This window comes from Macaca thibetana, chromosome 15 (genome assembly GCF_024542745.1).
Source record: "Macaca thibetana thibetana isolate TM-01 chromosome 15, ASM2454274v1, whole genome shotgun sequence".
In the NCBI taxonomy this organism is placed as follows: domain Eukaryota; kingdom Metazoa; phylum Chordata; class Mammalia; order Primates; family Cercopithecidae; genus Macaca; species Macaca thibetana.
In genome coordinates, this window is record NC_065592.1 from 5497259 (window position 1) to 5523456 (window position 26198).

Sequence of the window (26198 nt, forward strand, 5' to 3'; positions counted from 1 at the left end):
GGAGGGAAAGGCTCAGTACCAAAGAGATTCTAAATTTTACCTTGCCCATAGTCACCACTGGTGCTCCATTTTATTTAAATTGCTAAGAATCCCTTTCCTTTATTTGGAACCTGATCCATCTCCCCGCAGCTACCCTGGTTTCTTCCCAATCCTTTCTTCACATTGCTGCTGGAAGGATGGCTTTTTAAAGAATGAATGAATTTATTTCATAACCACGATATATTCATTCCTATGGTTCCAAAGGCACCAAAGTCCCCCGTCACTCCTGTTCCTTAGCCACCCAGTTTCCTTCCCTGGAGGCAACTGATGTTCACACTTTCTTGAAAGTGCACCCTTCTGAGGATGGTTTTAAACATAGAGAAACATTTGTTATTTTAAAATAAATGTGGTTGTGACCCTCCACTGCTTCCGGGAGCCCTGTGTGTCCTGGGCCTTCCTGTGGCTCAGCTTTATCCCTGTACTTCTCTCATATACCCGTTCAGTACTCGCCACCTTTCCCCAGCTCAACCTGCACCCACCCTGCTCAGGCCTTTGTGTGCAGCTGGCAGACCCTAATTGCATTAGGCCATATGCATTCTTGCAATGCCATAAAGAAATACCTGAGACTGAGTAATTTATAAAGAAAAGAGGTTTAATTGGCTCACGATTCCGCAGGCTGTGTGGGAAGCATTGTGCTGGCATCTGCTCAGCTTTGGGGAGGCCTTAGGAAGTTTCCCATCATGGCAGAAGTTGTAGGGGGAGCAGGCACATCACGTGGCCAGAGCAGGAGCAAGAGAGAGAGAGTGGGAGGGGGAGGCGCCACACACTTTTAAGCAACCAGATCTCGTGAGAACTCACTATTGTGAAGACAGCACCAAACCATGAGTTTGGTTTGGTGCCCCCATGATCCAAACACTTCCCACCAGGCTCCACATCTAACAATGGAGATTACATTTTAATATGAGATTTGGGTGGGAACACATATCCAAACTATATCACTAAGCAGCTCTCAATGATTTCCCACCCCCTTATGTCCATGCCTATGTAATCCCCTCCCCTTGAGTGGGAGCAGGACCAGCTGAATATGGCAAAGGTGAGGAGATGTCACTCCTGTGCTACATTACTTTATATAAGAATGTGCTTTAGCAGACCAGAGAGAGATCCTCCTTGCTGGCATGATGAAGTATGCAGCCATGTTGGAGAAGCCCACATGACTGGTCTCTAGGAACTGCAGGGGCCTCCAGCTCCCAGCAAGCAAGAAACCAGAGCCCTTAGTCATACAGCAGCAGGGAAATGGATCCTGTCGACAATCCAGATGAGCTGGGAAGAGGGTTCTCCCTTAGTCAAGCCTCCAGATGAGAACACAGCCCAGTCAACACCTTGACTGCAGACTTTGAGACTGAATAGATGACCCAGCTGAGCTGTGCTTAGACTCCTGCCCCTTGGAAACCATGTGATAATAATTGTATTGTCTAAAGTCACTAAGATTGTTATGCAGCAATAGAAAAGGAATACACAGTGCTCTTAACCTCACCCCTTAGCTAGAAAACTGCTCTTTCCTCAGCCTTAGCTTCAAGTCACTTCTTCAGGGAGGCCTCCCCTAACCTTGTCCAGCCCCACATGAGGCCGACCTACCTGTTACACGTGCTCACAGCATTCTGCTCTCCAACTCTGCACTGTCATAGTTAGAAATGCAAGATCTTTCGTATGGTACCTGGCACAGACTCCATGCTGGGTAAATACTTATAAGATGAATGAATGAATCAATCAATCAATCATTTAGTCAATCAACAAGTCAATCAGTGAATCAATGAATGCCATTTGGAGAATTCCCCAGTTCTGCACCACCGTGGCAGTGAATTCCTATCCCAACATGCTTGTGGCCCAAGGAGGGAAAGGTGTTTAAAATCCAACAGCCCTATCCAGTCATGTCCGAATGTCCTAATAATGGTTTCAACACCAGGAACACATCTGTCTTCAGGCTTCTCTGGGGAGATTGTTTTGGCCAGTGTGCTAGCTTTGTTTTCTGTGAATTTTGGATCCGTTTAGCAACTTCTTCCTTGTATTCTAAAATTATTTCCATCATTAATGCTTTCAAGTTTCCCGTTTGGCCTTGGACTCCTGCACCTTAAGAAAGTTCACTAACACGGTGAAACCCCATCTCTACTAAAAAATACAAAAAACTAGCCGGGTGAAGTGGCGGGCGCCTGTGGTCCCAGCTACTCGGGAGGCTGAGGCAGGAGAATGGCGTGAACCCGGGAGGCGGAGCTTGCAGTGAGCTGAGATCCGGCCACTGCACTCCAGCCTGGGCGACAGAGCCAGACTCAGTCTCAAAAAAAAAAAAAAGAAAGTTCAAGCGCTGCACCCTAAGGCTAGAGGTGCCCCCATGGGACCCCGGGTTCAAGTTTTTGAGGACAAGTCTTCCAAGCTGATCTCCTATGCCAGGAGATTTTCCTGTCTCCTCCTTTATTCCTCCAATCAACTGTAACAAGAATCAAGCACCAGGGTGCTTGATTTTAAAACATTAAATAAATGTGTAACATAAAAGTGATCACGCCTGGCGGATGAATCCCAGTTTGTCTCACCAATGTCTTTTGAAAAGCCATCTACAGAAATCATCCCACCAAAACCTCTTATAAAAAGGGAAACTGAGGCCCAGATGGATGAAGGAATTTGGTTGATGTCCCACAGGCCGGGTCAGTGTGGCATTTTACAGGCCACCATGCAGAGGCTCCTGGCTACCTGACTGGCAGGTCAGGCTTCAGCTGGACTCGGCAAGCTTGTGCCAGGCCTTATGACAAAGGCATTTGTATGTCACCAGCAGCAGACATTTGGAATATCACAGACTGGAAAATATCTGGCAAATAAAAGAAGAAATGTTTTCGTGTACGGATGCCACCCCCACGCTGCTGCAGGGGCAAAGGAAAGACTTGTGCCCAATTATGACGGCTCGTCATGTGTGGAGAATTTTATTATTCATCAAAAGGCAGAGGCCTTCCCGCACCGGGAATGTGATTTTTATGGGCTGCACACGTGGCTCGTGTTCATATCTGCTGACCTGAGCCGTCCCTCAAATATCTGGGCTGGCAGACAGCAGTGAGGGACACTCAGACAGGGACTGGTGTGGACAGCCTGCTCGGGCCGCAGTGCTTTTCTGCGTAGAGTGCCCTGTAATTCATAGACAAGCAGCATGGCCTTAGGTGCTGTGGTGCATGTCCTGTAGTAACAGCTGTCTTGCTGTCTCTGATTAAATGAGACGATCCAAGCATAGCGGTTAGCACCGTGCCAGGCCCGGAGGTCGACTTGGAGTTAAGATGCTTTTTACATGCCGGATGACCTGGGTGAAGGCCATTTGAGGATCCCTTATGAGTAGAAGTCCACTGCTTCTTCATACCTGGCTTTGTGTTAGACAACAGTCCTGGACACTTTCTGGATGGGTTTATGATCTACCAGCAACATCACAGTGTACTTTTTTTTTGGAGGTATTTCGGCTCACTGCAAACTCCACCTCCTGGGTTCAAGTGATTCTCCCACCTCAGCCTCCCAAGTAGCTGGGATTGCAGGTGTGTGCCACCACAACTGGCTAATTTTTGTATTTTTAGTAGAGACGGGGTTTCACCATGTTGACTAGGCTGGTCTCAATCTCCTGACCTCAGGTGATCCACCTGCCTCAGCCACCCAGATTCCTGGGATTACAGGCGTGAGCCACCGCGCCTGACCTTTGGTACACTTTTGAAACCACAACTCAAGTGAGTTCTATTACATCCCCACACCTGGGTGGATGAGAGTGAGCAGACTTTTCAGTGTAGTGCCTGAGGAAAAAAAATCAATGAAATTTCGCAGCCAGCTGCAGCCTGCCTTCCTCATGCCTGTTCACTTGTCTTGGTTTGTGTGTGTGTGTGTGTGTGTGTGTGTGTGCGCGCGCGCACGCATGCGTGTGTGTGTGTTTCCACTTGGGATTGAGTCCCACCACTCTGGAGGTTAGGAATGGTTCGAAAGGTTGCCAAGCACGAGTGTAATGCAGGAAGCCAAGCATGTGGGATGCTCGGTTCACTCGTTTGGAAATGGAGCTGGGCCGTGAGGGAAGGACCTTCAGTGTGACTGCAGCAGGAATTTGCTTTCTTGATGCTTGCTTTGGTTTGAATGTTCGTCCCCTCCAAAACTCATGATGAACTTTAATCCCCAATGTGGCAGCATTGAGAGTCACAGTACTGCCTTTAAGAGGTGATTGGGGCCGGGCTCAGTGGCTCACGCCTGTAATCCTAGCACTGTGGGAGGCCGAGGCAGGCAGATCACCTGAGGTCAGGAGTTTGAGACCAGCCTGAGCAACATGGCGAAACCCCATCTCTACTAAAAATAAAAAAATTAGCCGGGCATGCTGTTGGGCACCTGTAATCTCAGCTACTTGGGAGGCTGAGGCAAGAAGTTGGCTTGAACCTGAGAGGCAGAGGTTGCAGTGAGCCAAGATCACGCCACTGTGCTCCAGCCTGGGTGACAGAGCAAGGCTCCATCCCCCTTGCAAAAAAAAATGTTTTATTTACAATTTACACAGTTTCAGTATTCTGTCATAAGCAGCAAAAAATGGACTAAGACAGTGCTCAACTGGTGGGCGGTGCCTCCTCAGTCTGCATTCTGTTCACAGCGTCTCCTCTTTCTTCTTCCTTAACTGTGAGGCTCACAGCCCCTGCGGAGTCAAAGCCACACTGTGACTAACAAAAGCTAGGCCCGCTGCATCCTCCCCGGTGCTGCTGAGCAGGAGCCTGCGGAGGGATGCTGCCCCTATCTGCATCCCGCTAATGCATTCTAGACATCGCCTCTTATTCCCCAGCACCTCTTCGAGAAGTCTTCCTTATTCTCTTATCAAAAGCAAAGGAAGGAAACACAGAGCCTGTCCACCAGGACCCATGAGCAGTTAAATGGGATATGAACAAGTCTCTGCTTCAGTGTGTTAAAGGAATGTTACCTTGCCCCATGACTCATTGAGCCTGTGATCATGTTACAGTAAAGACAAGGAAGAAGGACAATGAAGGCCCGAGTTAAGCCCAGACACAGTTGGTGAAGAGCAGAAACGGTCCATCAAGATAAGGGTACACATCGGCCGGATGTGGTGGCTCTCGCCTGTAATTCCAGCTGTGGGAGGCCTAGGTGGGTGGATCTTTTGAGGTCAGGAGTTTGAGACAAGCCTGGCCAACATGGTGAAACCCTATGTCTAGTAAAAATACAAAAATTAGCCAGGTGTGGTGGCAGGCGCCTGTAATCCCACTACGAAGGAGGCTGAGGCAGGAGGATCGCTTGAACCCGGGAGGCAGAGGTTGCAATGAGCTGAGATCACGCCACTGCACTCTCCATCTAGGTGACAGATGGAGACTCGATCTCAACAAAAAAAATTAAAAATAAGGTACACAGAATGCTCAGCTAGCATTTCCTGGCACCTGATATGTGCCAAATACCACCTCACACTGTGATGCATTTTCCCATTGAAACGGCACGACTGTCCTATGATGTTTTTCAACAGCTAAGACCTCTGGGGCACCTGCTGTGCATCAGCAAATGTTCTAGGTGGCTCAAAACAGAGGGCTGGCAGGAGCAGGCAGGTTCCAAGAGCTGCTGTCATTCTATGGATGAGGCCGTAGCACAGGAGCCCCACCCAATGACCCAAAGGAAGGGTGAATACATTACGTAAAAGAAAAACTGACCTTCTTGAAATGCATCAGGTTCCAAATGTCTGCTTCTGCATTATCTTCCTCCTGGAGCTACAGAAAGAATGCCATCATCAGATGCAACACTTGGACCGTTCTGTTGAACCTTGACCATGTCCGCAGATCCCTGGAGTCAGGTCTCTGATGCACGTGGGAAGCGAGTTCAGGCCCTCAGCCCTAAAAGTGACTGTATCAGCTGGGGGTATTTTCTTTACTGTCCACAAAATGCAAACTTCTTTTTTGTGTTCCCAGGTTGACTCCTCTTAGAGCTCATGTAATATCATGGAAACTTGGTTCTTTCACTATAAGTGGGGAGAGGATGTAGCACACTTTTGACTGTGGAACCAAAAGTTTAGAATTTACATGTTGGATTTCTATAGTCTTTGTTTCCTCCTCTTTGGTCATAGATTTATGCTTCCCTGCCCATAACATGAGTCAGTATTTTATAGTGGAAACGGTAACGGAGTGGAGGAGCTAGATGCTGGTCCATAGAACCACCAGCTGTTTGTTTTATTTCTCCTGGTGGTGTCATTGGGCTGGCATTAATTACACCGCTTTCATCCCACTGACAGTAGGAACACAGGATTTTCTTGCCATTGTTTTGACACTCACGGGTTTATAGATGTCACTTGCCTCCTCCAAGGAGTGCGGTTTTATTGATCCACAGCTCTGCTGAGGCCGTAACTGTGTGTTCCTCAAATACAGATACAGTTAGGTTTGCAGAGGATTGGAAGGGGAGGTCTGAGTTCCACTCAGGAAACTTATGGCCCGCATCACAGTGAGGCAGGGCTTCTGAGGGCTTGGTGAGGTGCCGGGCAGAGCACAGTGATCAGTGATCACATCCCCTACGCCCCCTTATTTGTGGGTGTTTCTGTAAGAGACCCTGATGCTGAGGCTGTGGTTGGTTGGTTGGTGTGATGCGGGCTTGTTAAGGGCACATGTTGACCACGTGTCTGTATACAGAGCCACAGCACTCCATGTGGAGAGGAACGCGTGCTCCGATACGCTCTGTGGGTGCGTGATGCCTCAGATGATCCCTCTCACTGCAGTAGAAAAGGAAAAAGAGATGATCAGATGCAGGACAGGGCCTGAGGTTTGAGCAGACGCAAGTGGACCTTGGAGCAGGAGAGAGTATTGGAGAGGCACAGAGATGCTGGGAACGGGACTGGACCCAGAAGCACCGACCACATCACTCTTCTCTTCGCAGGCTGAGCAGAGAGTCAGAGGTGCCAGGCCTGCTCCCGAGAGCTAGCAGGGCATCCACCAGCAGAAGGGCAGAGCAGAAGGGGGCCAACTCCACATTCTTCCATTCTTTTTTTTTTTTTTTTTTTTTTGAGACGGAGTCTAGCTCTGTCACCCAGGCTGGAGTGCAGTGGCCGGATCTCAGCTCACTGCAAGCTCCGCCTCCCAGGTTTACGCCATTCTCCTGCCTCAGCCTCCCGAGTAGCTGGGACTACAGGCGTGCACCACCACACCCAGCTAATTTTTGTATTTTTAGTAGAGATGGGGTTTCACCATGTTGGCCAGGATGGTCTCGATCTCTTGACCTCATGATCCGCCTGCCTCGGCCTCCCAAAATGCTGGCATTATAGGCGTCAACCACCATGCCTGGCCCATTCTCCCATTCTTAGGCTGAGTTTGGTCTGTTTTTCAAATGAGTTGTCAACTATGAATAGCCTGTGTATGCCAGGAGACATTTATTAAGCACCTACTGTCTGCCAGACATTGTACCACCACTTTAGGTACATCGTTGCATGTAACCCTAAACACTATGAAGTGCAGACACTATTTTCATCATTCCTGTTATACAGATAAGGAAACAGTCACGTGGGTTAGAGGATGAGCAAACTCCCCTCAGGGAGGGCCGCTGGCCGAGTGATGGCAAATGGCATGAGCCCACCTTGGGGCGAATCCACAGTAGCTGTCAACTCACTAGACCCCCGCATTCTAATTGAAATGTGTCTGTCCCAGCTGGGTGTGGTGGTGCACCTGTAATCCCAGCACTTTAGGAGGCCGAGGCAGGAGGATGATTTGAGGCCAGGAGTTTGAGAGCAGCCTGGGCAATATAGCGAGACCCCAGTTTCAAAAAACGAGAAATGTGTCTGCCCCAAGTCCTCCTTAATTAAAGATCTTCCCTCAGTTCATATCTGGAATGCCATTTGCACCTATTTTCCTGAGATTTGCCTTTTCAAACAATTTTTTTATATTAAGTTTTACAAACTTAAGTGGGACTCTTTGGAAGTAGGTAGAGAAAAAGATCGTTCACCTTTCTCAAAATTATAATGATAAGATTAGTTAACTTTGGGTCATTTCTTTGTTGCCAGGCACTACACTTGTTTTGTTGTTTGTTTTTTCAGAGATGGGGTCCACTCTGTCACCCAGGCTGGATGGAGTGCTGTGGCACAATCATAGCTCCCTGCAGCCTCGAACTCCTGGACTCAAGTGATCCTTCCACCTCAGCCTCCCGAGTAGCTGGGACTACAGGTGCATGTCACTGTGCCCGGCTAACTTTTTTTTTTTTTTTTTTGAGATCGAGTTTTGCTCTTGTTGCCCAGGCTGGAGTGCAATGGCACGATCCCAGCCAACCTCCACCTCCCAGGTTCAAGCAATTCTTCTGCCTCAGCCTCCCGAGTAGCTGGGATTACAGTCATGTGCCACCATGCCCAGCTAATTTTGTATTTTTAGTAGACACGGGGTTTCTCCATGTTGATCAGGCTGGTCTCGAACTCTCAGCCTCAGGTGATCCACCCACCTTGGCCTCCTAAAGGGCAGGGGTTATAGGCGTGAGCCACCACACCTGGCCTAATTTTTTACTTTTTTTTGTAGAAGTGGGGTCTCACTGTGTTGTCCAGGCTAGTCTAGAACTCCTGGCCTCAAGCAGTCTTCCCACCTTGGCCTCCTAAAGTGCTCTTAGGAGTGGGTATGAGCCACAGTGCCTGGCCTGTTTGTTTATTATCCTCGTTTAATTATTTCATCAACAGTGAGCTAGATTTTGATTATTTCCATTGTGCAGAGGAGAGTGAGGCCAGAGGGGATGAAGTGACTGGTTGAAAGTCACATGCTGGCTGTGGCACAGGTCATCTGGTTCCAAAGCCACTGCTTTCTGCTATCACAATAAACGGATCCTTTCCAGGGCTAATCTTGTTTCTAGAGAGGTGGGTCTACATCACAGACATGGTCTAAAGTGTTTGAGGGGAAAGGGCCCTGGGTGCTGGGTTATCCATGTCCGTTACTTTCATCTAAAGCACATTACGTCTGACCTGGAGAGCTAAATGTGAACCTCCAAAGTGAGTTACCTCTGCCGGGGGCTGTCTTGGGGCCGTCCCAGCCTCAGAGCTGCTCCATCTGGGGACAGAACAATTTGTTCTTCAAACTGTGTCTCCTTCCATGGAGTGGCTTCAGGGGCACCATAGACATTTGATATGAATTTGATTTAATTGTTTTAAAACTATTTAGGAACTAGTAAAAAGCCTCTTGAGGTCGGGCGCGGTGGCTCATGCCTGTAATCCCAGCACCTGGGGCAGCGGAGGGCGGATCATGAGGTCAGGAGATCAAGACCATCCTGGCTAACACGGTGAAACCCCGTCTCTACTAAAAAATACAAAACATTAGCCGGGCATGGTGGCACGTGCCTGTAGTCCCCGCTACTCGGGAGGCTGAGGCAGGAGAATCACTTGAACCTGGGAGGAGAAGGTCGCAGTGAGCCAAGATCGTGCCATTGCACTCCAGCAGCCTGGGCGACAGAGACTCAGTAAAAAAAAAAAAAAAAAAAAAAAAGGCATCTCTTGAATGCCTGCATTTGGGCTTTACCAAATTTTCATACCCTAGAGATCATTGGCCTGTAGGCTACGCATCTAGGAGTAATGATCTCCCCGCATCTGCACGTTGGTATAAAAACACCACGCATGTATCATTGATTATCAAGGGTGGAATTCAACACTGTTGTTTAGAAAAATCACTCCTGCATATTTCAGCGTTTAAGAGCATAATCACTGTTAGGCTGTGCCCAGAAAAAGGTCAGGCAAAGCCCTGGGCACACCTCACCTCGCCCAGGTGGAGGAATCAGAGCAAGTTGAGGGGTAACGGGGTCCTGCTACAGTCATACACGTGGAATGTGGAATACTAACGTTCCGTGTTCAATGCATTCCATGTTCAGTGCTAACGGGGCGCATGTTGTTTGGGATTCAACTTTGAGATAAAAATTCTTGCTAGTCATCTTTCAGGTGAGTTGAATATGGAAAGCATTCTAGGGTTCTATGGCAGGCTAAGGTTTTTATGTTTTTGTATAAACCAAAGTAACTGCTACTGTGTTACCAAAGTTACTGCTACTGTGTTACCAAAGTTACTGCTACATAGTAACTGCTACTATGTGTTTGTATAAACCAAAGTAACTGTCAACTTTTTTGTGTTCCTCAAAGTAGTCTCATTGTTCTCACCGATTGGCTTTAGAATGTATCACTGTCCCAAACTGGAACTTTTAAGATGCATTTCCTTCCTGGCTGACAGAGTCTCCCTCCTCTACGTGGGGGAACCACGCGGTATTTCATTAGGCAACGTTGGGCCTTCGGTGCCTCTTGTGAGGCTTGCCCTGGTTCAGACTTGGAGCTGAGCAAAACTGATTTATTGAGTGCAAGTCTTCAGCCTCAGCTTGCCTCCTTGGGACTGCAGAGATTGAGCATGCAGCTGCAGGGAATGCCTGCGGTGGAGTCTGCAGTCGGAGCTGGGAGCCAGATCAGGGGCAGGACTGGGGGAAGCACCCAGGGGAGCCCCATGCTCTGGTCCTGGGAGGAGAGGGGAGGAGCAGAAAGGCAACGCATCAAACAGGCAGAGGCCCAGAGGGCAACAGAGCCTTCCCATGTGAAGTTGCTAATTGCGCTTTAATAATAGTCAGGAGGGCAAAAGAGGCCAGTGTTCGCACAAAGCCGGACGGCTCGTACCGCATCAGGCCGCGCTCTGCTGGGCCTCGCCAAGTTCCCCAGGCTGGCTGGCTTCTTTTCTTTCCTTTTTTTTTCATCTGTGACATCTGCTCAGTGCTTGTCCCTCCTGTGATACCATACCCCTTGCAGCTGTGCAGACCTCCAGCTCTGCACTGGTGCCTGGAGTGCCCTGAGCATACGGCCTTTTTGATGTGTGATAAAACAGAACCGAGCCACGGGGGTATGGTGAGCGAAGGCATCAGAATATCAATTAACCTGCTCTGAACAAAGCTGCAGCTCAGAGTGGAATAGACATTTCACTGAAGTGTCAGGAAGATGGATAATGTATTCTAATTAGGGATTGACTGATACTTCCACATCCAGCCACTCCTGGACGTGAGACCCGCGAACCTCGAAACGCAGGCTTCTTGGGAATGTCTTAATGTCCCCTCGTGGCAGTTGTCGGGTGCTATTTACTGATTTATGACTTCTTGCTTTGCCAGAATTTGCAGCCATTAAAGTCCTCCCAGCCAAAATTGCTGCTTCCCTGTGAACGTGCAGCCCATTTTGCAGCTGGGCAAATAACGCCTTAGCAAGAGCTCTGGGAAAGATCTTTTCTGAGCACCCAGCCTGCAGCTTTCATCATGAGGATGCCGTAGGATAGACCCGCCTTCCACAGAGGTTTGGTCAAGGCGCCCTCCCTTCCAGGTGGACCAGTGTGGACCAGCGTGGGCTGGCACAGAGAGGAAGAGCCTCCACGGCTGCCTTCTCCATACGGTGGGGGGCGGCTCTAATGGGGCCTGGGTGCTGCTCGAGGGCTTCCTCGGGGACCTTGTTTCTTAGTCCCCAGATGATCGTACCATTTCCCCAACTCAGAAAGAGCAGACCTGGAAAGCTGGTGGCCTAGGGCTCACTCCAGAGGCCCCCACCTTCTTCCTTGTAGATTTTCACATCTGCACCAGAATGACACTCCAGTGAGGCCAGGCTAATTAGGGAGATGTTCCTCATTTTGCTGCACTTTTCCTGTGTAATTGGAAGTCCCGCTTTCTCCAGTGAAAAGTCAGTGAGAGCTGTTCCCCTGAATAGTTCTAAAAGCTTTGGACCACATACTGATATCTGCTGCAAATTTGTGGGCGAGATTATAATGATTGCTCAGTAATGCAATATTAAAAGCAGAGGCCTTTCTCAGTGCCGAGCAAAGACGGAGTTCCAACCTTCCAGCTTCAAAAAGGGACTCAAAACAGAATTACCAGCCCTTGTACTAGCAGCAGCAATCAATGGGCTCCCAATTCCTTCCCGTCCAAATAAAGGAAAAATAAGGGGGTACGAATTTAGCTAAAGTTCAGAAAATGTTGGTTCGGCTTCCAGAACTGCGAGGGAGCTCTCAGACGCTCCGTCTCCTGGTTCTGCTGGTGTTGCTCACGTCTGTAGATGTTTGCTGTTTCCAGGAGCTGCAGCCCGGCACTTGGCTGGCTCTAACAAGGACTTGAGGGAGCAAAACGCTGTTAAAATTTTTTTTTTGCACTTTTGCTTCATTAGTTCTAGAAACCAGGGGTTCTGTGGCTGTGAGTCTTCCTGTATAATTCAAGAAATTAATGAAAGCTTGCTGGATTTTTCCGACAGTCTTTAGGCTGCAAATTTGTTTAGGTTTTTTTTTTAACTGTCAGTGGAGGCTACTGGAACCTAAATATTTTAATATTGAAGAAAGGCAGGCTTTTTTTTTTTTTCCAGAAACAAGGTCTCACTCTGTCACCCAGGCTGGAGTGCAATGGCATGATTATAGCTCACTGCAGCCTCAAATTCCTGGGCTAAGGGGATCTTTCTGCCTCAGCCTCCCAAGTAGTTGGGACTATAGGTGTGCGCCAACACGCCTGGCTAATTTTTAAAAATCTTTTTTGGTAGAGTGGGGGTCTCACTATGTTGTTGCCCAGGCTGGTTTGAAATTCCTGGCCTCAAGCAATTCTCCTGCCTTGGCTTCCTAAAGTGCTGGGATTTCAGGCGTGAGCCACTGCACCCAGACCACCTTTTGGTCTGTTTGTAAAGGAAGAAATCTCTTACCATCGCCCACACTGTGGTCAGGTGGTGTGGACGTGAGGGACCTGGAGGCTGTCAATCAGGTGGTGTGGATGTGAGGGACCTGGAGGCTGAGTCCGTCCATGTCAGTCCATCCTCTGACCTTAGAGCAACCGAGTCTCATAATGGTTGAGAGGGAGGGCTTTACAGCAAGTGGGGGCTCCCAGTGTTGACTCCCAGTTTGCTGGACCCCACTACCTGCAAAATGGATACTTGAAACAATTCACTGCTTTCTTTCAGCTCTTCCAAAGCTCACTTTACTAATGTACCTGGACACCAAGTCTAAAGCATTAGACTGTGTGTGTGTGTGTGTGTGTGTGTGTGTGTGTGTGTGTGTGTAACTCTAAACTCATGGGACTTGAAAGGACTTTAGAAATTGTTTAATGTGAACATTGCCGAGGGACATAAAAAAGCAACTTAAGCAAATGAGACGATAATGTGTTGACTTGATAGTGTAAAAATGTCAATTTGTCGTGAATTGATCTACACATTTAATGTTGTTCCAAAATCCTAGTGGAATTTCTATTTGGGAACTTGACAAAATATTTTTAATGTTTACCTGAAAGATCTTGTTTTGAAAAAAAAGAAAAAAGAAGGGAAAGTTTATTTTACTAGACATTATGAGAACCTATAAAACAACAACAATTTAAACAGTTAAATAAAAAGAATTTAACAGGCCGGGCGCGGTGGCTCAAGCCTGTAATCCCAGCACTTTGGGAGGCCAAGACAGGTGGATCACGAGGTCAGGAGATCGAGACCATCCTGGCTAACCCAGTGAAACCCCGTCTCTACTAAAAAATACAAAAAACTAGCTGGGCGAGGTGGCGGGCACCTGTAGTCCCAGCTACTTGGGAGGCTGAGGCAGGAGAATGGCCTAAACCCGGGAGGCGGAGCTTGCAGTGAGCTGAGATCCGGCCACTGCACTCCAACCCTGGCGACAGAGCAAGACTCCGTCTCCAAAAAAAAAAAAAGAATTTAACAATTTACAGGCAGAAAGAGGCCAGAGCCAATGTCGTTATCAGCATTTAGACTCTGATAAAAGTGTCCTCAGAGGGGAAAAGATGGGCTGTATTGGGGGTGAGTTTGGAACAAGTGGTGAGTCACAAGGAGACAGATTACATCACAGTCCCATATCATTCGCAAACCGAAATGCAGCCCTATTACACGGATCATTACTATTTACAAGTAAAGAGTAAACACACAAGAATACAATTTAACGGCAAGTGAATATGTATCAGCTTTTGCAGTGGGGAGGGTGTTTTTATGCATCCACACAATGCCAGAATCTAAAGAGGAAAGCAGTGATTGATTTGGCCACAAACTGGTGTGTGAAAAGCAACACCACACACAAAATGAAAAGGCTGCAAGACGAACTGCTGAAAATGTTGGCAACATAGTTTGCCTCAAAGGGTTTGTGGTAGTGTTTGCCAAAATCCAAAATGGGGTAACGTTCTTAATATGTAAAGAGCTCTTGTCAATAAATAAAAGGATGAAACCCCCAGGGGAAAGCAGATAGATGACGCGAATAGACATTTTGGAAAAGAAAAAAAATCCAAATAGCTAATAAACATATGGAAAAAATACTGAACCTCATTAATGATCAAAGAAATGTAAATTAAAGCAGCAGTGGTATACTGTATTTTGCTGGACAGATTTTTTTCCCCTAGATAATGCCCAACTTTGGCAGAGATGCAAGGAAACAGATGCTTTGCCATTGGATTCATAAACTGGTGGGTCATTTTGTACAGCAATGTGGCAAAATGTATCAAAAGTCATAAAAGAAGGTGTCAACTTTTAGAAATTTATCTGAGGATGTTTGCTAGGCATCCAGATGCATATACAACATTGTTTACAACGGTGGAAAACTGGAATCAAACTGAACAATATGAGCAACAATATGGGATCAGTTACCATCCGGTCAGTTCATGCAATACCAGGCAGCTGTGAAAACTTCTGTGCAGGGAGCACTTTGTGACATGGGAAAACGTTCACGAAATGTTTTTGCTAGAAAGTAACAGATTACCAAATAGTATGTACGGTGTGATTTCCCTCCCCACAACCCCCAGCCGCCAGGAACAAAGGTATCTGCACTTGCTGCTTGGAAGGAGATACACCAGAATGTTGACAGTGGCTTGTTTGGGTCTCAGGTGTTACCAGTGACTTATTATTTCAGCTTTTCAGTATTTTCCACACAGTGTACAATGATTGTATATTACTTTCACAATTGGATTTAAAGAGTTAGTAAAGGCCGGGCACAGTGGCTCACGCCAGTAACGCGAGCACTTTGGGAGGCTGAGGCAGGAGCATTGCTCGAGCCCAGGAGTTCAAGACCAGCCTAGGCAATGTAGCAAGACTCTATCTCTATAAATAGATAGTAAAAATAAACCTGTAAACCAGTTCCCTAGCTGTACCAAGAGGGGGCTGATGCGTGAGGAATTTCAGTCCTTTAAGAAGGTAGCTGCAGAGCAGAAACCGGAATCATCGTCCAGAGTTTGTTTTTAAGAAAAGTGGGGTGTTACTGCAGACATATGAGGCAGAAAATAAAAACAAAAGCGGGGTTTTCACCCTGGTCTCAGGAATCTCTCCGAAACTCTCTTTAGGAAATTATCCAAAATGTGGAAAGCGCTAGATGCACAAAGATGTTCATCGAGGTATTATGTATGATAGTGGACACTGCTCGCAGTTGAAATGTGCATTCGTGGGCGTAGTTAAGTTGCTGTGTACATTCTCTTGGTGGGACATTGCACAGCCGTTGATAATGGGGACAATGAGGTGCCGCGCAGATGTGAAGAGATGCTTGTGGTTGCTATTGTGTGGTGGAAAAAATCAAGACGTAGGCCGGGCATGGTGGCTCACGCTTGTAATCTCAGCACTTTGGGAGGCCAAGGCAGGCAGATCACCTGAAGTCAAGAGTTTGAGACCAGCCTGGCTAACATGGTGAAACTCCGTTTCTACGAAAAATACAAAAAATTAGCCGGGCGTGATGGCACACGCCTGTAATCCCAGCTACTTGGGAGGCTGAGGCAGGAGAATTGCTTGAACCTGGGAGGCGGAGGTTGAAGTGAGCTGAGATCATGCCATTGCACTCCAGCTTGGGCAACAAGAGTGAAACTCCGTATCAAGAAAAAAAAAAAAATCAAGATGTAAAATATATATGTTATGATTATAGTCACCAACATATGCTTCAGAAGGGAATATAATAATATATTACAAAGTAGGGTTTTTTGTTTGTTTGTTTTGTTGTTGTTGTTGTGGTTTTTAAGACAGAGTCTTGCTCTGTCGCCGAGGCCAGAGTGCAGTGGCGCGATCTCGGCTCACTGCAAGCTCCACCTCCTGGGTTCACACCATTCTCCTGCCTCAGCCTCCTGAGTAGCTGGGACTACAGGCACCCGCCACCACGCCCGGCTAATTTTTTGTATTTTTAGTAGAGACGGGGTTTCATCGTGTTAGCCAGGATGGTCTCGATCTCCTGACCTTGTGATCCGCCCACCTCGGCCTCTCAAAGTGCTGGGATTACAGGCGTGAGCCACCGCGCCTGGCCACAAAGTAGTTTTTAAAGGGTGAAGTAGCTATCAGAAACATTTATGTATTTTTTTGTCTTAAAAGTTCTAGTCTTTCTATAAAGCTATTATGTTCCTTTTAAAATAATTCCAAAAAATCTAAAAATCAAAACAGATGAGCACCTCTCTGAATCCTCTGTCTAGGGCTGGATTCTGGATGGCATCCCCGAGACGCGTGAGCAGGCCCTGAGGATCCAGACCCTGGGGATCACCCCTAGACACGTCAGTGAGTAGCTCCCAAGGGTCCCCCACCTGCCACAGCTGCAGCCCCAAGGGGTGGCCAGTGAGCACCCCGCTCATGCCGCCTGCTCCCGACCTCAGCCCAGGCACTGTCCGAGACCCAGCAAGGAAGAGGACAGCACAGCTGAATTTTTCACAGAGCTAACTATATTCAGGGCTGGTTCTTAAGAAAAGTGGGGTTTTGCTTTCAGCCTGGTGATTCCTTGTCCCAGGAAAAAAATCAACTAGAATGCTATGCAGGCGTTCAGTGCACGCAGAGATGCCCATCATGGCGTTATCTGTGACGAGGGAAATTGCTAACAGGCAGAACTTTCAGTCATGGGCCTGGCTCTGTCCCGAGGTTACACTCTGTCCCGATGTTACGCTCTTTGTGTTTGAGTGCAAGAAGACCTTTCTCTTAGGAAATCATGGGCATGGGAGATGATTGTTGTTTTAATGTCATTATACAGAAAAAAAAAAAAAAACCTAAAGCAAGTATTGGTCCGTGCTATTCATATGTGTGGCACCCGCTGCCTGACATGCCTGCTTTTCTCCTTTTCTTCTCTGTCCAGTCGTGCTGAGTGCTCCAGACACGGTCCTGATCGAGAGAAACCTGGGGAAGAGAATCGACCCTCAAACTGGAGGTATGGCTATGGCCACCCCCACCCAGCCCCATGGGGTTTCAGAGACCCTGGTGGTGACAGCCCACCTACCATTTCCCGAGCTCGCATTCTGCTCTGGGCACCCACAGAGGGACACAAGGAAAGCGCCACAGGCCGGGCTCTGGGCTGGAAGTCACTGGCAGGGGTACATTCCGGTAGATGAGGAAAGGGAGGCCCCGTTTAGGTTAAAGGAGGAGACTTTCTTGTGGCAGAACCAGAGTACAGTGTGGGGGGTCATGTGGGGCACCTGGGCTTGGGGCCCACACAGGAGCCAGGGGGCGTGTCTGCCTCTCCCTGGGACAGATTATGTACTCCCTAACACCCCTTGTTCTTTGGTATGCATACAGAAGACAGAGGCATGAGTATTACCTGGGAGAATTGGCAGGTGCTGCAGGGGACAGGGCCCTTGAACTGGGCCTTGAAGACCAGGCAGTTCAGCAAGGGGCTGGCGGGAGGATGGGGGGAGGCGGGACTGCCCTTGATGGTCCGGGCCTCAGGCTATGGTGGCAAATAGACCTGGGTTTGTGGATCCTAGCTCTGCCCCTTTCTGGCTGTAGACATGGGATACCTGAGGTTCAGTTTTCTTATCTGTACATGAGGATGAAAATACCAACCTAGGGCAGGGCGCGGTGGCTCAAGCCTGTAATCCCAGCACTTTGGGAGGCCGAGACGGGCGGATCACGAGGTCAGGAGATCGAGACCATCCTGGCTAACACGGTGAAACCCTGTCTCTGCTAAAAAATACAAAAAACTAGCCGGGCAAGGTGGCGGACGCCTGTAGTCCCAGCCACTCGGGAGGCCGAGGCAGGAGAATGGCGTAAACCCGGGAGGCGGAGCTTGCAGTGAGCTGAGATCCGGCCACTGCACTCCAGCCTGGGCAACAGAGCAAGACTCTGTCTCAAAAAAAAAAAAAAAGAGAAAATACCAACCTAATGACTGATGTGATGGCTCTGAGGATGAAATGGGAGTCTGCAGGTAGGTGCCTGTCAAGAGTGCCTGGCACAGAATAAGTGCTCAGAAGTTCACGGCAGCCCTTGCCCTGGGCCCTGTTCTTGTATTGTAACAAGAACAGTAGTTAAGAGCAGGCTCAGAGTCGCTGGAAGCGCTGGTTTTGAATGACAGTGTCCTGCCGCGGTCAGCCACACCCCAGGAATTTGCAGGGCCTGGCCTCCAGGACAGCAAGCACTCCAGTCAGCACAGCAGCGCCCACAGGGCCCCTGCATGGCCATTTCTAACTGTGCACCTCTCTCCTTGCAGAGATTTATCACACCACCTTTGACTGGCCACCCGAATCTGAAATCCAGAACCGTCTGATGGTGCCAGAGGACATCTCAGAGCTGGAGACGGCTCAGAAACTGCTGGAGTATCATAGGAACATCGTCAGGGTCATTCCCTCCTACCCCAAAATCCTCAAAGTCATCAGTGCTGACCAGCCATGTGTGGACGTCTTCTACCAGGGTAAACACAAGCAGGCAGCCCCACCCTGGACAGGCGGCCAAGGGCTGGGCTCACTGTGCCCTCTACCACTTTGTCCCTTACTCTGGGAGTGGCCAGTGTCTGGGACATGCCTGGGACCCTGGGAGTCAAGTCATAGATGACCCGGGTTCCCTGCCCAGAAACGCATGTGTGCAGAGCCCCTGGGTGAACCCCACTTGGAGACCCTGGGCTAATGTCCCACACTCAGATGTGGTCACATCTCTGGCCCACAGCAGATTTGGTGGTGATGGGGTTGGGAGGAGGAGAGGCGAGGGATGGGGTGGGAGGGACATGGTAGCAAGAAGTTTGAGCCTGACCTTGAGGGAGAGGAAAGAAGAAATATATAAAGATTAAGACAAAAACAAAATCACTACCACCACCACACACAACACAACAAAACACACACACACACACACACAATACAGGTGATATGCTTCCTTTAGGATGGAGATACATGGCCCCGCGCCTGGCACTGCTTTGCTGTCCACAGCAATGGCTGATGTTCCCAGCAGCTCAGGAGCCACTGCGGGTGGCCTGTGCGAGGTCGAGGAATGGCTGAGCTGGGCAACGTGTTCAAATCTCAGCCCCGACGCAGCCCAGCTGTGCAGCCTTCAACAATTGTCCTAACTCCTCGGAGCCCTAGTTTTGGCATCCCTGAAATAGGAACAAAACTTGTGCCCTCCTCCCAGGCGTAGGTGAGGATTAAATGGGATTCTCCAAATCATGTGTCCACAGCCACAAGCCCAGTTCTGGTGCAGAGGAAAGCCTCAATAAACATCAGACATCATAGCTCCTATCATTGTTCAACACCCTGTCCAAAAAGGCAAGGGCGAGGTGGAATAATTCTATCCCCAAACAGCTGTATTGTCATTTTCAAAAGTCTTGCTGAGCTTCAGTCATCTGAAAGCCCAGTTATCCCTTTCCATGCAGTGTCAGGTAAATGAAGCATTTACGACGCAGGGAACATCACAGATATTTAAGACACTTGACAGTTTACAAAGTCCTTTTTTTCATATATTCTCTCAAATCTCTCCAAGAAGAGTTCTGTTTCGCTGGGGAGGTGGTTTTGAGCTCCCTCAAGCCCTTCCCTGCTGACTCTCCCAGCACCCTTTCCTGCCGGTAGACTCGGTGCATAAACCTCATTGCCACTCTGAGCTCGGAGATGCGATGTTTGCCGGCGTGGGTTGAACAGCTTCGCCCTCTGAAGGGGGCAGTCAGCCAACGGGTGGGTTAGTAGAAAGTGTCGCTACTTAAAGAAGAAATGCCAGGCTTATGAGGGCTTATAATTTTCCAGTGATTTTGCATCTCGGAAGGGTCTTTAGTAACAAACACTGCACTCTTAAGATAAACAACCACAACATTTGTCTTATGCCATGATTCTGCATTTACACATTAATTACTTCCAAATTACTTAATTAAATTTAAAAGTTCATATGATCATTCATAAAGAATTCATGCCTGGAATTGTAAATAAAAATGTGAGTGTCTGAATATTAATTATTATTAATTAATAATGCAGAGAGATAAATTGAAAATTGGAATGCAAAATTCTCTCTGTGTTGTTTTTTTAATCTCTCTGCAGTGCACCCAGCAACCACATATTTTTAAAAAGAATAATTAGATGTTGAGACTGTCTGGGGGATCATTACTTCTAATTAACTTAGTTATTTACTGTAAATTAAGCATCATTTGTAAGCAGGCTGCTTTGCCTGTAGTATTTGTGCTTTTCAGATGCACGGGATTATGGAAGGTCTGAGAAGAAAGAGAGCCTCGCCTGAGTAGCTTCCTTTGGGCTTCTCTCAGTGGAGGAATGGTACCCATGGCGGGAGGTTTGGGAGAGTTGCCCCAGCTCTGCCAAGTCTCAGCCTAATTGGCTCATCTGTAAAATGGGACGTGAATAACGCAGCCCTCAGGGGATTGTTGGGTCAAACAAACAAGATGGTGCCTGTGGAGTATTTGTCATAGCAGTTAGTACATGCCATTGATGATGCTGATCACAACCTGGAAAAAAGTCCATTCTAACTCATCTGTGCCTTCCGAAAAGAGGGGACTGTTCTTCTCTAATGACCCTTCCAATTTAAAAGTCCTGCAAAGATTTGAGAGGTCAGGGTTTTCACAATGAACATATCCCAGCGGTTCACAGTCGGGGGCAGTTTTGCCCCCGCCGCCCCCCCGGGGACATTTGGCAATGTCCGTAAAGGTTTTTTTGTGCTTGCAGTTGTGCTACTGGCACCCAGTGGGTAGAGGCCAGGGACGCTTTTCAACATCCTGCGGTGCCCAGAACGGCCCCGCAACAAAGAATCTTCTGGCCCCAAATGGCGGTAGTGCTGAGGATGAGGAATCTACCTGGTTCTTGGGTGGCATGTTCCTGAAGGAAGCATGATGGCCTGGCCCCTCAACCAGCACAGAATCCACTGCAAGGCACATTGGCAAAGGCAGACCGGCAGGAAGGTGTAACGGGGCCACCCATAGCTGACTTTGCATAGGACAGTCTGGGGCCTTGGAAGGAGGGGGAGGTCTGTCTGGGGAAGGATACCCTGTTTTGAAGGCTGGCTTGGGGACTGGCACAGGTCCGTGCCTCATCTGTGGGCATCTGCCCTGCCTCAAGGTGCCCGAAATGCTGCCCTTTACAACCTCATCAGCTTTTCCTCGCGGCTCCCCGCTTCTGAGCTCTGGCGGGAGGTGACCTGTTTGATGTTTTTCCTGTGGCTTCTTGGCATCCAGTGTCCCCCATGGTGCAGGTGGCCTCATTGTTGGAGACACTCACCCCATCTCCTCACTTCTTTGTTCACCAAATGCCAGGGGCACACCACAGGCCAAGGCTGTGCAGCTACATCTGGCCACTCTTGTGACCTATTGGATCACTACCTCTTTGGAGAGTCGCAACAAAGTTGGTGTCACCAGAGTGCAGCTGCACAAATTACTCTCCACTAATTCGAGTCCTTTAAAAGTCCCTGGGCACTGGGCCCCTATGAGGCTGGATGCGTTTATCAAAGCCTGTGTCTGACATTCAGGTGCACCTAGCAGAAAGCCAGCGTGCAATTCTAGAAGACCAGCCTAGTCCTGGGGCTTCCGGTTGGGAGGCTCAGCCCGAATCAGTAGGAAAAGCCACCAGCCCTGTAGAGAGTGCTCTCATGTCCTGGGACCAGCCTCCCAACTGCAACACAGCCAGCCCTAGGAATCCTTCCTTCAGCCTGGAAGGAAATGCAGACACCTGCACGTGTTTAGACGCCTGTGTTGAGAGGAATTCCAGGGCAGCGCTCGAGGGTGGCTTCTGTGGACTTCACTACTTGCTCCCTGCCTTGGTGCCCAGGCCTGCCACATAATTCTTTTCCCTGCCTCTTCGCCAGATGCACAGAGGGCTTCCATGGTGCTGTGAAAGAGAAAAATAGTTACTGCCGTTAAAAGAGTCAAAGCAGAGGGGCTGCAAGCTGCTTTCCTGTTCTCTAGGACCTAGGTTTGTTATCCTCATATCCTTTCTTTCCAGCTCTGACCTATGTCCAAAGCAACCATCGTACTAATGCCCCGTTCACCCCAAGGGTGCTGCTGCTCGGGCCTGTGGGCAGTGGGAAAAGTCTGCAGGCCGCCCTTCTGGCCCAGAAATACAGGCTTGTCAATGGTGAGTGCCCCAGGCGCTGGGCTGCCCAGCTTGGAGCGCCTTTCCCTACCTCCTGCTCCTCCTCCCCAGCTCTCTCATTTTATCTGGGGTGGTGTGGGGGAGAAGGGTCAGTATCACTTCTTTTTCTGGCTCTTTGTTCTTAACTATTTTCTGTTAGTCCATCTTTGCAGGAATAGATATTTTTCCTCCCGAAGAATATTGCCGTAAAAACATTAACCGCTAAAAACATGCCCACAGCCTAAAGAGACAGAACATTTTTCAGTCATCATTTTTTATATCCTTTGGAGCGGGGGGTTTGTCTGTGCCATACGCCAGGGGTGGCTCCCATCTTGCCCCTGCCATCTCCCCTGAAGCCTCAGCTCCTGCATAATAGGAATGTGCTGTTTGTTTATTTTCTCCCGCCTCGTTTGGCGCCCCCAACCCAGGTCAGTGTGTTTACAGGCAAACAATTTCTGAAGCAGAGGAAGACGTCTCGCTCTGCACAGTTTCAATAAATATTTTACCAGGAGGAGAGAAAATATTGAAATCAGCTCTCCAGGTCTTTCCCGGTTTGGTCCCAGGCGGTCTTGGATGCCAGCTTGTGTTCAGGAGGATAAAGGGATGGGAATGAGGAAGAAACTGTAGCAGAGACACACTGCCAGGTTGAAGGGAGTTAAAAGCGCTGCCCCCACGCACACCATGCTCCACAAGCCTAAATAACCTCTACTGTATTTACTAAGGGAACATGAGACCTGCACCCCCAAATATATGCATATGCATACAACCCCCCAAATTATACAGGTATACCATATGAATGTAGAGAGGGAATACAAACAAATATATAGACACACAAATATACGTACAAATGTTTATACATGTATATACATATATTTGTGTATGTATATACACATATACGTACAAATGTTTGTACATGTATATACATACAAATATATGTATATGCCTCCCCAGAAGGATCAAGCTTTGAATAAAAATGCTTCTCAATTAGGCCTCCTCCAGCTTACAGTTCTAAAGCCACTGAGACTAGCAAGGAATCCATGACAAAAGTCACACCCCTAAAATGAAGATAGAGACCTGAACAATTATTCTGCAAATTTGGTTACTATGGAAAATTAACCAGGACATTTAGAAAAAAAAATGCTTTTCCTTGAGTTCATCTTTAAAAATGAATTTCAATAATTCCTTCTCCTTTTGATTGTGTCTCTTGTTACAAGACAAAATTTCCAGCAGTGTTAGGGATGGCTTCTTCGTTCCGATGACCCACAGTCTACCTGTGGCGGCACCACTTGCTTACGTGCGTGCACACATCGTTACGGGAAGGGACAGAGTGAGCGCGGAGGGGCACTGGCGGTGGTGGGAGGGTCTGAACACGCAACAGCGATACTGTAATGCAGTGCAGAGCTTTATGGAAATAATTGTCTCGGTGCTCTGTTTTATGATGCAGACACTCTCATTCAAGAAAAGGTTTTTTTTTTTTTTTAATTTAAATTGCATTCAGCACACCAATTATGAAGAGATGAAATTATCTTCCTAGATTTTTCCAAAAATGAAAATAGGAAGGCTTGTCATGGTTTTTGCTTGTTACCTAAGAGCCATGATGGGGCTTGTTTAGATAATTAAGCATTTGGAGACTGCCTCAGGAAGTTCCCATTTATCAAGGGGTTCTTGATAAACACAAGACATCATGATATTTAAGCAAACCCATTTAAGGGACCTAAGGCAGGAAGCGGTTGCCTTGGGATCTCTCTGCAAATGCCTGTCTGAACCCAGAGCTCTGGGTGCTGTCTGCTCCGCTGCGGCCATCCGCTGGCCTGGTTCTAAACTTACTGCCACAGAGTTCATCAGAAGACCCCACTTAGGATGGTGGGATTATACATGGACACAACTTTCTGAAAGGCAAGAGCCACTATTGGTTAAAGCGCTAACTGCGCAAACCCTGTGACCCTGGGATTTAACTCCTAGGAGTTTATTCTGCTCCAGCACTCAGATATGCAGCGAGAGATGTGGCAGAAGCATAATGAGAAACACAGGCAACCTCCAACTCTGTTAATAAGCAGGTTTGTGAAATAAGTTGTGATAAACCCATGTAATGGATTGCGAGGCAGCTGTTAAAAATAAACCTGTAAAGTGATTTGATGTCGGTGATACGTGGCTAAGTAAGGGAGGGGCAGAAAACAATTTGCTCAGCAGTATCCAGGGGGTGAGCTCATTTTTGTTTAAAAAGCATGTTAGTTTATGCTCAGAAAAAAGCCTAAAGAAATATCCATACACCAAACTGCTTATCTCGGCAGAGCTGTGTATTATACAATTCAGATTTTTTTTTTTTACAGTGAGCATGAACTCCTTCCTTCCTTCCTTCCTTCCTTCCTTCCTTCCTTCCTTCCTTCCTTCCTCCCTTCCTTCTTTTTCTTTCTTTCTTCTTTTTTTTTCCGGGTCTTGCTCTGTCACCCTGGCTGGAATGCAGTGGCGTAATCATGGCTCACTGCAGCCTCCAGCTCCTCAAGTGATCCTCCCACCTCAGCCTCCCAAGTAGCTGGGACGACAGGTATATGCCACCATGCTCAGCTAATTTTTTATTTTTGTAAAGGTGGGATCTCTCTATGTTGCCCAGTCTAGTCTCAAATTCTTGGCCTGAAGCAGTCCTCCCACCTAGGCCTCTGGTTTCCTGTTTGACTCGTGTACTATTTAGAATGCACCTTGCTTAATTCCCACATATTTGGGGATTTTCCTGATTGCTTTATATTCTTGATTTCTAATTTAATTCTATTGTGGTAAAAGAACATACCCTATGTGATTTTGATCCTTTGAAATATGCATATATGGTCTATACTGGTGAATTCCAAGTGTACTTAAAAAGTAGGTATTCTGCATTGTTGGATATAGTGTTCTATAATGTTGATTAGGATAAGATGTTTGACAGTGTTTAAGTCTTCTATGTCCTTAATGATTCTCACTCTACTTATTATGTCCGTTATTGAGAGAGGTGTGTCAAACTCTCCCAACTCTTTTATTTTTAATTTTTTACAGTCATCCGGCCCAAAATGTCAAAAATCTCCCAACTCTGAATTGTGGATTTGTCTATTCTCTGCAAGTTTTTGCTTCATGTAATTTATTGTTAAGTGCATACTGTCACACCTCAGTATCCATGGGGGATTGGTTCCAGGACCTTCCTTGGATACCAAAATCCGAGGATGTTCGAGTCTCTGATACAAAATGGCATAGTATTTGCATATAACCTATGTACATTCTGCTATACACTTTAAATCGTCTCTAGATTACTTATAATACCTCGTATAATGTAAATGCTATGCAACAGTTGTTATACTGTATTGTTTAGGGAATATTGACAAGGAAAAAAGACTACATGTTCAGTGCAGACATAATTTTTACCCCAAATATTTTCAACCTGTGGTTGGTGGACTCCATGAGTGTAGAAACTATGGATATGGAGGGTTGACTGTATACAGTAAGGATCGTTATATCTCATTGGTGAAATGACCCTTTCATTGCTAGGAAATGTTGCTTTTCCTCTCTAGCAATACTCATTTTCTTGAAGTCTACTTTGTCTGATGTTAATGAAGTTTCTCTAACTTTCTTATGTTTCGTGTCTGTATGATATTCCTTCTATTCTTTTTCTTTTAAACTATCTGTGTCTTATAGTCTAAATATGTGTCTTGTAGGCAGCATACAGTTGGGTCTCACTTTTTTTTTAAAGAGACAGGGTCTTGCTCTGTTGCCCTGGCTGGAGTACAGTGGTGCAATCATAGCTCATCGCACCCTCAAACTCCTGGGCTCAAGTGAACCTCCCGCCTTGGCCTCCCACTGAAGTCACAGGCATGAGCCACCACGCCTGGCCTGTTTTTGTTTGTTTGTTTTCTACTTGTGTCATCTGTTCTCTGTTCCTCCTTTCCTGCCATGTTTTGGATTAACCAAATATTTTTTAGTAATTCATATTCTTTCTTTCCTTTTTAGCCATATCTCTTTGCTTTATTTTGTTA

The 26198-nt window shown here is 47.5% G+C and overlaps 2 protein-coding genes across 2 annotated transcripts in view; one reads left to right on the forward strand and one right to left on the reverse strand.

Annotated features, from left to right (window-relative positions):
* AK8 (adenylate kinase 8) overlaps positions 1–26198 on the forward strand; it is a 346351-nt gene that overhangs the window by 221834 nt on the left and 98319 nt on the right. The window contains exons 7-10 of the mRNA XM_050760106.1: positions 16372–16453; positions 17019–17090; positions 18366–18566; positions 22072–22203. Coding sequence (XP_050616063.1) covers positions 16372–16453; positions 17019–17090; positions 18366–18566; positions 22072–22203 — 487 coding nt within the window. The remainder of the gene's footprint in view (positions 1–16371; positions 16454–17018; positions 17091–18365; positions 18567–22071; positions 22204–26198) is intronic.
* GTF3C5 (general transcription factor IIIC subunit 5) overlaps positions 1–26198 on the reverse strand; it is an 870547-nt gene that overhangs the window by 218419 nt on the left and 625930 nt on the right. The gene's annotated exons all lie outside the window — the stretch shown is intronic.